General features: G+C 44.7%; 1 protein-coding gene across 1 annotated transcript in view; it reads right to left on the bottom strand.

The window, feature by feature from the left end:
- The window catches only part of LOC113426005 (solute carrier family 12 member 9-like), a 130038-nt gene extending 120250 nt beyond the window's left edge, over nucleotides 1–9788 (bottom strand). Inside the window, 1 exon segment of the mRNA XM_087965562.1 lies at nucleotides 9506–9788. Within this exon segment, the coding sequence (XP_087821688.1) occupies nucleotides 9506–9692 (187 nt within the window). The 5' untranslated portion in view covers nucleotides 9693–9788.
- Between the last annotated feature and the right edge of the window lie 2782 nt (nucleotides 9789–12570).

Raw genomic sequence — 12570 nt, 5'->3', positions numbered from 1 at the left:
TGCGCACATGTGTGTGCACACAGCTTCATTTGTGTGACTGGCACCCACTCCTGCTTGCCTAAGTCAGGTTGCCTGCGCATGTGTGCACATGGGCCAGCCCACCGCTTACATGGCCCGGTTGCGAACGAGCCACGGCCCACAGATTGCGGACCTCTGATTTAAGTGACATTCAGACAATCATTGGTCCTCTGGAGATGCCACAGAAGGAATTTACTTGGTCTGTTCAGGGGTTGCTATAGATCACTGATTTTCAAACCTGGCCCCTTTAAGATGGGTGGACTTCCACTCCCAGAATTCCCCAGGCAAACCTGGCCCCTTTAAGGTCTGTGGACTTCCACTCCCAGAATTCCCCAGGCAAACCTGGTCCCTTTAAGGTCTGTGGACTTCCACTCCCAGAATTCCCCAGGCAAACCTGGCCCTTTAAGGTCTGTGGACTTCCACTCCCAGAATTCCCCAGGCAAACCTGGCCCTTTAAGGTCTGTGGACTTCAACTCCCAGAATTCCCCAGCCAACTATGCTGGCTGAGGGATCCTGGGAGTGGAAGTCCACACACCTGAAAGGGGCCAGGTTTGAAAAAACAACAACTGATCTAGATGATCTTGGGGAACTCCTCCAAGTTTATGGCCAGCTTGATACAAGTCCCTTAGCCCGGCATACAGACAAACAGACTGCCCTGGTGTGAATTCAGACATATTTCTCTCTCCTTTCTAAAGAACAGCTCTCATTTTAAGGGGTGAAATGGCACCCACCCATCTTACCCATGTACTACTACTTTTTGCTTACTGACAGAGGTGGCCAACTCCATAACCCCTCATCCCCCATCTGCCCTGCTCCAGAAGTCTGTGGCTTCGACTCCTCCTGACAGCCAGATGATTTCGTCAATTTCAAATGAAATTTCTCAACAGCCCTGCCCAGATCTGCATTTTCAAGCAAACTGGCTATTACCGAGAATCTTGGGACAAATCTAGAGCCGAACCAAGGAGAGAAAATTGCCAGTGTCATCTCTCCCCGCAGGAAGTCAAAACGAGGGGACTGACAGCTGTCACTCCCTTTGCTTCTTCTATGGATGTACACAGAAAGCGTTCACACAACATATTTAACCCGGGCCCCCGAATTAACCCAGCTCCTAGGTTTACACTGTATACATTAAACCACAAACTAAACCCAAAGTCTTGTTGTGATACACCCTGTCACCAGAACACAAGCTATGCTGAACCCCAATCATGGGTTAGGGTATCATGTGAATGCAGTGGCTAGGTTTTGGAGCCACCCTGGTTATTGATGGATTTTTATTGATTTTACTTATATCCTGCCTTTATTGTTTTTATAAATAACTCAAGGAAGCAAACATATTAATTTCTCCTTCCTCCTCCTGTTTTCCCTACGAAACCAACTCTGTGAAGTGGGTTGGGCTGAGAGACAAGAGATTTATTTTATTTATTTATTTCATTTGTCAATCGCTTACGAGATGATAGGTGTAAGAATAAACATGAGTAAGAATATAGGAAATAGGTACGAATAAATGGGGACAATAGGACAGGGATGGTAGGCACGATGGTCACTTATGCACGGCCCTTACAAACATCTTAGGAATGGGATTTGGTCAATAGTGGATTGTTTAAGGTTAAAGGAGTGGGGGTTAGAGGATTGATCCAAAGTCACCCAGAAGGCTTTCATGCCTAAGGTGGGACTAGAACTCACAGTCACCTGATGATTGGCCCAAAGTTACCTAACTGGCTTTCCTACTCAAGACTGGAACTAGAACTCCCAGTCTCCTGGTGATTGGCCTACAGTCACCCAACTGGCTTTCATACCTAAGGCGAGACTAGAACTCACAATCTCCTGGTGTTTGGCCCAAAGCTACCCACAGCTGGCTATCATACCTAAAGTGGGACTAGAACTTACCGTCTCCTGGTGATTGGCCTGAAGTTACCCAGATGGCTTTCATGCTGAAGGCCAGAACTAGAATTCACAGTCTCCTGGACCAAAGTCACCCAGTCAACCTACGTGGCTTGTATTCTGTAAATCGCCTTGAGTCGCCTTGGGCGAATAGGCGGCAATAGTAAGTAGGTAAGTAAGCAAGCAAGCAAGCGAGTAAATAAATAGCAAGGGGCTCTTGAACATTTGACTCAGCTTTTATTTCTGGAAGGATTCCTGGGGCGTGAATTCAGTTGTGTGCATGCTAGCAAGCAAAGGGTGTGTGTGTGTGTGTGTGTTTGTCTGTGTCTGTGTGAAACCAAACCAACCACTTCCTTCCCCATGAAAATCAGAGTTTCCTCCCAAAACTCTGCCCTCTTCTTAGAGAAGTGCTGCATTTCCTGAGGAAATGTTGGGAGAACCTTTGTGTATCTGACCCCTAGGAAGAAAGAAGGCTGGAAAAGGGAATTTTCCTGCAGTTATAAATTCCCAGAATCCCAATCCTAGAGTTGGAAGGGACCTTAGAGATCATCCAGTCCAACTCCCTGCTCGAGCAGAAGTCATCATACAATTTCGGACAAATGGCTGTCCATTTGAGCCCAAGACCTCTGTTGCTAAGTGAGACATTTGTTAATGTCTCGCTTTTTGCCCCGTTTTACGACCTTGCTTGCCGCCGGTGTTAAGTGAATCAGGGCAGTTGATAAGTCAGTAACCCGGTTGTTAAGTGAATCGGGGGCTTCCCCCCATTGGCTTGGCTTGCTGGAAGGTCGCAAAAGGGGATCGCAGGAGCCCCGGGACACAGCGACGGTCCTAAGTATGAACCAGTTGCCAAGCGTCCTAATTTGGATCACGTGGATGCTACAATGGTCGTTAAGTGTGAACATTGGCCATCAGTCATTTTTTTTTCCAGTGCTGTTGTAATTTTGGTCGCTAAATGAAGCGTTGCATGGCAAGGACTGCTTGTTTACAATGCCCATATTTCAAGGTGCAATCTTGTTGAATTCCGTTTCAATGAAACAGAAAGTGTCAACAGAAAACTAAAAACTAGTTAGGCAATTTAACACCATGACTGACATTATTAACATCAACTTTGTTCCTAATTTATGGTTTTTCGTCTGCGGGAAATCCCAGCCGGCAGCAATACCTTGCCAATCTTTAAAAACAAAAACAAACAAGCAATCATAGGAGTTATACATTAATCACAAATCAACACACAGAAGAAGGCGGCACAGGCAAATCCAATTTTGTAGAAAAACCCTGTATACTGTATATTCATTAAAGAGCCAAATTACTCGAATGAGACTTCAGGCAGGAAAAAGCAATCCGCTTAGATTTATAAATCAGATTTGAAACAAAGAAACCTGAAATTCTCTAATTTGTGTGTGTTATACAGCCAGCCTGTGTTACAGGTAGTTCTCGACTTAAGACTTGTAATTGAGCCCAACATTTATGTCGTTGTTTTGTTCAGTAGATGTTGCCCCATTTATTGTTGTGGTTCGCCGGCAACAGACGCAGACGGCTGAGGTCTCGGAGAGCGAGGACTCAGATGAGGGGCCTGCGTGGGATGCATTGATGGGGCCAGGACCATCAGGGAATGGAGTGCTGCCTTCGGAGCTTGTGGAGGCTGGCAGCAGTGATGAGGAGCACCCCGAGGAGCCTGTGCCAAGTGCATGTGCACGCAGGGCTGCTCGAAGGAAAGAGCAGCTGCTGCAGCACGGGCGACTCGGGAGTAAGGCTTCAAGGTAATGGGCCCTCCCTTAAGAGATAAAAGCCAGCTGAGAAACTGCAGTTCTTTGCAGGAAGCAAAGAAGTTTTTGCACTCGAGCCTGGTGGATGTTCGGGATATCTTGGTTGGTGTTTGGAGACTCTTTGTGTTGGAATTATTGCTTAGTAACTTTATCTGGTGTTCTTGGCAGCCTTGCAAAAACTTGGCAAGGCTCTTTCTTAATCAGATATAATTAGTTGGAAGCAGCCTTTTTATTCGTGAAGGGATGGGATTCGTAAATGAAACATTAAAAGGTTGTGCCGTTACCTTTGTCTCGTGTTTGCTCTCTGGGAACCAGGTTTGGGTCAGAACAATAAGATTTGAAACAAAGAAACCTGAAATTTTCTAATTTGTGTGTGTTACGCAGCCGCCTGTATTACAGGTCGTCCTCCTCGACTTACGACTTGTAATTGAGCCCAACATTTTTGTCGTTGTTTTGTTCAGTGGGATTTTGTCCCATTTAGGAGCTTTCTTGCCACGGTCATTAAGTGAATCACAGCAGTTGTTAAGCTAGTGACATGGTTGTTAAGTGAATCTGGCTTCCCCACTGACTTTGCTTGCCAGAAGGTCTCCTCACATCACCCTGCGACCGTCATAAATATGAACCCATTGTCAAATGATCACGAGGATGCTGCAAATGGTCATAAGTCTGAAAAAAATACTTTTTTTCCATGCCGTTGTAAACTTCGAACAGTCACTAAACGAACAGTTGAAAGTCGAGGACTGCCTGCATTATTTCAAAAAAGAATACCTTTTTTTATTTCTGAGAAGGGAAGAAAACAAGGAAAAAATATCTGAAAACAATTCTCTGCTTCTGATATTTCCCTGGCTATACTGCGTACACCTAACCCTTTTCGCAAAAGTTAGAAACTTTTTTTTTGTCCCAATGAAAACTGAAAGGCTAAAGAACGAAAAATTCTGAATTTAGCATCAACTTGAATGAACTTCCCGCCAATCCTTTGAAGAGGCTGACGCTGCATTTAGAAAAGGAGAACTGAGGGTCTCTGGAAACCATGAAAAGAAGGAACAGAAGGCAATCCCAGAGCACGGCCAAACCAAACACAGCCAAAAAAAAAAAAACCAAAAACTTTGACAGAAAGTGAAAGAACAGAGAGAATTTGACAGAGAAAAAGCCGAAATTTCTAAATCCTTATCCTATCACGTCATACCCTGTGCAAATAACGTACATTAATCAGCAAAGACTGCAAAGAAAGAGAGAGAGAAAAGATAATGTTAGCTGAGCAAATTATATCAGTGAGCTCAAGCAAGTGAGCCAAGCCGCAAGCCGACCTTCTAATCAACACCAAGGAAAAGAAATTCTATTCCGAACAATGGAGTCTGGAGTTTCCTTCTCCCACTTTCCACACTTTCACACCCAAATTTATTTATTTGTTATATATAAACAAATATATATGTTAAACAATACACATACACACACACACACACACACACACACATTTTCCATTAAACAATTTTGTTCCATGGGGAAATTTTATTTTTTTATTTTATTTATTTGTTTATTGTTACCATGAAACAATTTGTGTTCCCTCGGGTGATTTTATTTTTTATTTTACTTATTTTATCTACTTCTATCCCGCTTTCATTATTTTTACAAATAAGTCAAGGTAGTGAACATATCCAACACACCTTCCTCCTATTTTCCCTACAACAACAACCTTGTGAGGTGGACGGGGCTCTGAAAGAGAGGGACTGGTCCAAAGTCACCCAGCCAGCCTTCATAACTAAGGCAGAACTAGAACTCATTGCCTCCCACTGATTGGCCCACAGTCACCCTACCCGGTTTCATACCTAAGGCGGAACTAGAACTCATTGCCTCCCGCTGATTGGCCCAAAGTCACCCTACCCGGTTTCATACCTAAGGCGGGACTAGAACTCTCCTGCTGATTGGCACAAAGTCACCCTACCGCATACCTAAGGGACTAGAACTCATTGCCTCCCGCTGATTGGCCCAAAGTCACCCTACCCGGTTTCATACCTAAGGCGGGACTAGAACTCACTGTCTCCTGCTGATTGGCACAAAGTCACCCTACCCGGTTTCATACCTAAGGCGGAACTAGAACTCATTGCCTCCCGCTGATTGGCCCAAAGTCACCCTACCCGGTTTCATACCTAAGGCGGGACTAGAACTCATTGCCTCCCGCTGATTGGCCCAAAGTCACCCTACCCGGTTTCATACCTAAGGCGGGACTAGAACTCACTGTCTCCTGCTGATTGGCACAAAGTCACCCTACCCGGTTTCATACCTAAGGCGGACTAGAACTCACTGTCTCCTGCTGATTGGCCCAAAGTCACCCAGCTGGATTTTGTGCCTAAGGCGTGACTTGAACTCATGATCTCTTGCTTTCTAGCCTTGTGCCTTAACCATTAGACCAAACTAGATCTCTAATACTTAGAGATAGTGCTCGATACATGACCACATTTGGGGACAGAATTTCTGTTGCTAAGCAAGGAGGTTGTTAAGTGAATCATTTTTTATGCCCTCTTGGAACTCCAAATAGTTGTTAGACAAATGGTTGTTAAGTCAAGGACCACCTGTAGTAGAAAAGACGCTAGATCAGGAACCATGAGGCTCCGAGTTCAAGTCCTCCTTTAGGTACTGAAGCCAGCTGGGTGACCTGGGACCAAACTCTCTCTCTCTCTCTCAGGCCAGCCCAACTCACAGGGTTGTTGTTGTGTGACAGATTACAGGTAGCTCATGACTTACGGCAACAACTGAGCCTAAAATTTCAGTTGCTGAGCCAGGCAGCTGTTACGTGAGTTTTGCCCCATTTTTAACGAACTTCCTCGCCACCGTTGTTGAGCGAATCACAGCAACTGTTAAATTTAGTCCATGGTTGTTAAGTGAATCGGGCTTCCCCAATTGAGTTTGCTTATCAGAAGGTCGCAAAAGAGGTTCACGTGACCCCAGGGACTCTGCAACCGGCATAAGTACATGTCAGTGGCCAAATGTCTGAATTTTGATCACGTGACCACGAAGATGTTACCAAGTGGTCGGTAAGAGTGAAAAACGGTCGTAAGTCACTTTTTTTCCATGCTGTTGCAACTTTGGTCACTCAACGAACTGTTGTAAGTCGAGGACTACCTGTACAACAGCCTAAACTAGGCCAGGAAGTCCTAAAGCAGGGGTGTCCAACCTTGGCAACTTTAAGACTTGTGGACTTCAACTCCCAGAATTCCTCAGCCAGCTGGCTGAGGAATTCTGGGAGTTGAAGTCCACAAGTCTTAAAGTTGCCAAGGTTGGACACCCCTGTCCTAAAGGCTTGCATTCGCATAACATACCAATTTTTGGTTAATGATGATTAACCAAAGTGAGTTAGGGGTAGTTGTTATTGTTGTTTTGTGATATGGTGGCTTTAATGACCGAAAACTCATTTACTTCGTTAAGCACTGAGGCAGTGTAGAATATGGGTTAATTCAACAGCTAGGTTAAACATGTTGCGAGAATGAGAGTATTTGCATTTGGTGTAATTAAGGGAAGGCTGATTTAAAGGCCCTCTAATATTCGCAGAAGGTATAAATCGGAAAGGATCCTGGAGATCATTTCGTCCAATTCCTGGCTGGCTTAAAATTACATAGCTATTCAGTCAGAGGCCATTCCAAGAATGAAGTGATTATGTTAGTAACTCCAGTTAATTATAAGTCAGCGTGAGACATGTGCCCTGAAGGTAAAAGATTATCCAATTCCCAATACGCCACTGTCTGACTTATATCCTGGAAATGGGAAAATTGTACTTAAAATGAATCATCCGATTTGCCCTCCCGAACAAACAATCCTGCTTTTGAAAATCTACCTTCTCAGGAAATCAGGGTTTTTTCCCTTTAACTTTCTCCCTAACTGGTCTGTTTGCCAAAGGCAGGGAAAATGTTTGGAAAAATAAAGTTTTGCTGTAAGCTGCCTAGAGGGGGAGACGGGTGAGATATAAATTTAATAAATAACTAATTTATTATTCACGATTCCTTTAAGCCTCCCAGTTGAAATTGGAGGATTGGCTGGCAAGCTTGGCAAGGTTAGCCGCCTTTTCCAAAGGCCTAGCATTTTTATTTTATTAGCCAGGATTTAGCTGTCACCTTAATCCTAGATTCCAGGCCTTTAGAATAACGTTTTTTTCCAATCCTGGCAGCTTGAAGACGGGTGGAATTCAACTCCCAGAATTCCCCAGGCGGCATTTTTAACTCTACCTCTTTACTGACTTACTTTGACAGTCTTTAAAACAACCCTGTCCAACAAACCAGGATGATATGGCTACCTAGATGCCAATGTCAGAAAGTTCATTCTTGGTTTATCCAAGAACCACCCAGCAAAGGCCAAAAGAGTTGATATCTTATGAAGTCCCAGAACTTCCCTCTTTTTTTGCAAAGATACGAGTTGCTTTCTAGAATAACTGGGCTGAATTCCCACAACACGCTTAACTCCCCCCGCCCCCAATAACCAGGCTGCATTCATACAACACACCTAACTTTCCTTCCAAGATAACCAGGCTGCATTCACAGGAAACGCTTAACTTTCCTTCCAGGATAAATAACCAAGCGGTATTCACATGACAGCTTAACTATTTCCAGGATTACCAGGCCGCATTCTCACAACCACTTAACTTTCCTTCCAGGATAACCTGGCTACATTCACACGACATGCTGAATTATTTTTCCAGCATAACCAAGCATGTATTCACACAACATGCTTAACTTTCCTCCCAGGATAACCAGGCTGCATTCACACAACATGCTTAACTTTCCTTCCAGGATAACTAGGCTGCCATTCATAGGCACACCTAACTTTATTTCCAGGACAATCAGGCTGCATTCACATGAACCACTTAACTTTCCTTCCAAGAGAACCAAGCCACTTTAACTTTTTTTTCCAGCATAACCAAGCTGTATTCACACAAATCACTAAATTTTCCTTCCAAGAGAAAAACCAGGCTGCATTCACATGCTGAACTTTTTTTTTTCCAGGATAACCAAATGGTATTCACATGACAGCTTAACTTTCCTTCCAGGATAACCAGGCTGCATTCACACAACACACTGAACTTTCCTTCCAGGATAACCAGGCTGCATTCACACAGCATACTTCACTCCCCCCACCCACCCAGGATAGCCAGGCCACACCAAAGCTTAACTTTCCTTCTAGGATAACCAGGCTGCATTCACACGACACACTGAACTTTCCTTCCAGGATAACCCAAGTTCCTTTCCACAGCACACTTAACTGCCTCCCCAGCCCTCGGGATAACCAGGCCACACCAAAGCTTAAAACTGCCCTTCAGGATAACCAGGCCGCATTCACATGACACGCTGATTATTTTTTTCCCCCACCCCCAGGACAACCAAGTTGTATTCACATGCCAGCTTAACTTTTCCTTCCAGCATAACCAGGCTGCATTCATACAACACGGCTTAAAACTCTCCTTCCCGGGATAAAAAAACAGGCGGCATTCACACGACATGCTGAACCTGCCACCCCCACCCACCCCCCCGTCCCCAGGTTAACCAACCTGCATTCACACGACACGCTCAACCAGCGGGAACACCACCCCAACCCCTCCCTCAGTCCTGCCTCGGCCCCCGGGCCCGAAGCCCTTACAAGCACCGCCTCACAAAAGTCACCGAGGCTCAAAGTCTCCCCCGCCGCCACCACCGCAGCGCGCGCCTCTGGCTGCCCTTTCCAGGCTGGGTCCCGCCGCTGCCGGGGCCCGTCGGGCGGTCGGTCGGCGAGGCGGGCTCGGGTGTCTCTCTCTCTCTCTCTCCCACCCACCCCGCCGCCTCCCCGGTGCCTTGGCGAGGCTTCCCTGGCGGGCTCACCCAGGCGGAGGAAAAGCACCACGCTGAACATGGAGAGCAAAGTGGGCACCACGACGCCCAGGAAGGTGGAGAGCTTGCGGGACGCCGTCGGGGCCGCCTCGTCCGCCTCCAGCGAGGAGCTGCTGCACAGCCGGTAAGCCAGCAAAGGGCTCCGCTCCGACAGGGCGCCGCTCCGACGGCCAGGCATGATGATCGCCGCCGCCGCCGCCGGTTTGCGCGCACAACGACCGCGCCGCTCCGGACGGGGCGATGGCGAGCCGGGCTCCCCCTCTCCGGACGCGCCGCCCTCGGCCAGCCCCCGATCCCCGCCTCCTGTCCCGGCTCAACCCCGAGCGCTTGTCGGGCCGCTGGAGGAAGCGCGAAGCACCGGCCGGCTCTTTGTTGTTGTCGTTGTTGCTGTAGTAGTAGTAAAGTTTTTTTTTAAAAAAAAATACATCAATATTTATTTATTTATTTTTATTTATTTATTTGATTTTGCCAATTGTTTCCAAGATAATAAGTATAAGTGTATACATAGTTGTGAATACACGAAATGGGTACATATAAGAAAAATAAAAGAAGAATAAGAGAAACAATAGGACAGGGACGGTAGGCACGTTGGTGCGCTTATGCACGCCCCCTACAGACCTCTTAGGAAAGGGGTGAGGTCAATAGTAGACAGTCTAAGGTTAAAGTTTTGGGTTTGGGGAAGAAACACAGAGTCGGGTAGAGTATTCCAGACATTGACCACTCTATTGCTGAAGTCGTATTTCCTGCAATCAAGTTTGGTGCGGTTAACTTTGAGTTTGTATCTATTGTGTGCTCTTGTGTTGTTATGGTTGAAGCTAAAGTATTCATTGACAGGTAGGACATTGCAATGTATGATTTTATATACCATGCTTAAGTCAGACCGAAGACAGGAATTCAAGGTTTTCTAGTTTTAGAATTTCAAGTCTGGTGGCATAAGTATTCTGGCAACGTGTAGAAGAGTGGGAGAACTCTTCTTGTGAAATAATATCGTTTCATGGGACTGTGTGTGTGTGGGGGGGTGGTGGTTCCTGAGTATCACTCCCTGCCCTACACTTCCCATTTATTCCTACTAGTTTTATTTTGTATATACTTATAACCGTTTATACTTCTACGTTTATACATGATGTTCATACTTTATGCTTGTTTTCTCATACATGCTTGACAAACTAAATAAATAAAATAAAAGTAATATGAATACAAGTGAAAGTTACTACGTTAATCCGATTTACGTGATTGGTATACATATCAATATCAGCACATCATCCTTCCCTCCTCCTCCTCCTCCACCTTCTTCTTCTTCTTCTTCTTCTTCTTCTTCTTCTTCTTCTTCTTCTTCTTCTTCTTCTTCTTCTTCTTCTTCTTCTTCTTCTTCTTCTTCTCCTTTCTCCTTTCTCCTTTCTTCTTCTCTCTATATAAGATTTGCAAAACACCCCTCGCGCATCATCACAAAATCTCCAGAACCGTAAAGCCTACAAACTTGAAATTTAGCACATATGTTCCTCTTGGCTTCTAGGGGCTCACTAAGAAAGGATTTTTCGAAACAACCATCAGAGCGTTAGTATTTCCTATATTATTATTATTATTATTATTGTTGTTGTTGTTGTTGTTATTGTTATTATGCTCTGATGCTAAGGTGTTCTACTCTCCCTCCCCACCTGAAAAGAAATCTGTTCCAAATGCAAAACACAAGCAGAGGAGAGGAATTTCAGTTTCAGTTTCACAGCACCAAGCGGCTTTATTACACAACAGTTGAGCTGAGCCACACCCAGGCTCCTTGCTCTCTCCTTCTTGCTCACACAGCAAATACTGTTTCAGTTTCCAAACAGCCCTCAACTCTCACACCCACTGACAGGACGCTAACCAGATGAATACTGATGGATTCTAGTAGGCAGAGGCAGAATTTTCCCGCCCTTATTTTCCTCCCAAAAAACTAAGCTCGACCATATATGTTTCGCAGCGAAGCATGGGTATCGAGCTAGTATCTAAATGAATTTAAATTCCATTCATATTAACCCAATTCACGCTAACATTGGTTTTTTAAATTTTTTTAATCTTTATTAAACAATAAACAACAAACAAACAAAAACAAAAAATACATTAAAAATATTGAACAAATATTGAACATGGTACAATCCTCTCCTAACATCCATCTTTGTCGTTACATTGCTAAATCCACTAATAATAGTACATATTTTCATTCTATATATATTATATATACACATATACATTTGGTCATTCCTATTCTCTTGGTCCTTCCTCTTCTCTAACCAACCGTAGAACTTGTCCCATATTTTATAATAGTCCGATTCGTCCTTATTTTTTAATTCCTTTGTCAATTTGTCCATTTCTGCACACACCCAAATTTTCCTAATTATTTCAAATTCGTTTGGAGTGTCTTTACTTTTCCATTGTGGTGCGTATGCCAATCTTCCTGCAGTAATTCTATGAATTATTAAATATGTAATGTCCTTATCATATTTCCTCGTATTGAGGAAACTTTTACCCAAAATCAGGCAAAGCAGGCCGGCAGATTGAGTTGCTCCCAGAATCACAGGTTCACTCAGAGATCTATCTTTCTGCAATCGGCTACCTGAGTCTGCACTGAAAAATAGAAGCTTCAGGCCTAAGGAAGGTTCAGCTCTGCTTTTAGATTAGCTAGAAAGCAAGAAATCCAACGATTTCCTGCTTTCTAGCTAATCTAAATCTCCTGGCACAGCAGAACAGCTGATGGTCGGGGAAAAGAAAAAAGAAAAATAGCAACTTACCAAACGCAGGCAAGTTTGATGGCGTGCATGCCAGGTAAGGAGTGAGTGGGCGGGGCAGGGAGTGGCAGGGCCAGCCAGTGGCGCGATTTGCCAGTTCTCTCTCCAAACTGCACAGAATCGTAACAACCGGTTCTATAGAACCAGTCCGACCAAGTAGAATCCCACCCGATCGTAATTTTGAATGGTCATTAAGCGAATGGTCGTAAGTGGAGGATTACCTGGACAGTGTTTCTCAACCTGGCCAAAGTCAAGATAGCTAGACGTCACCTCCCAGAGTTCCCCAGCTGCAAG

Source organism: Notechis scutatus, chromosome 4 (genome assembly GCF_049901735.1).
Source record: "Notechis scutatus isolate UNSWTSFEM ecotype Mainland chromosome 4, rNotScu1.2, whole genome shotgun sequence".
Lineage (NCBI taxonomy): Eukaryota > Metazoa > Chordata > Lepidosauria > Squamata > Elapidae > Notechis > Notechis scutatus.
This window is presented reverse-complemented; position numbering and strand designations above follow the sequence as displayed.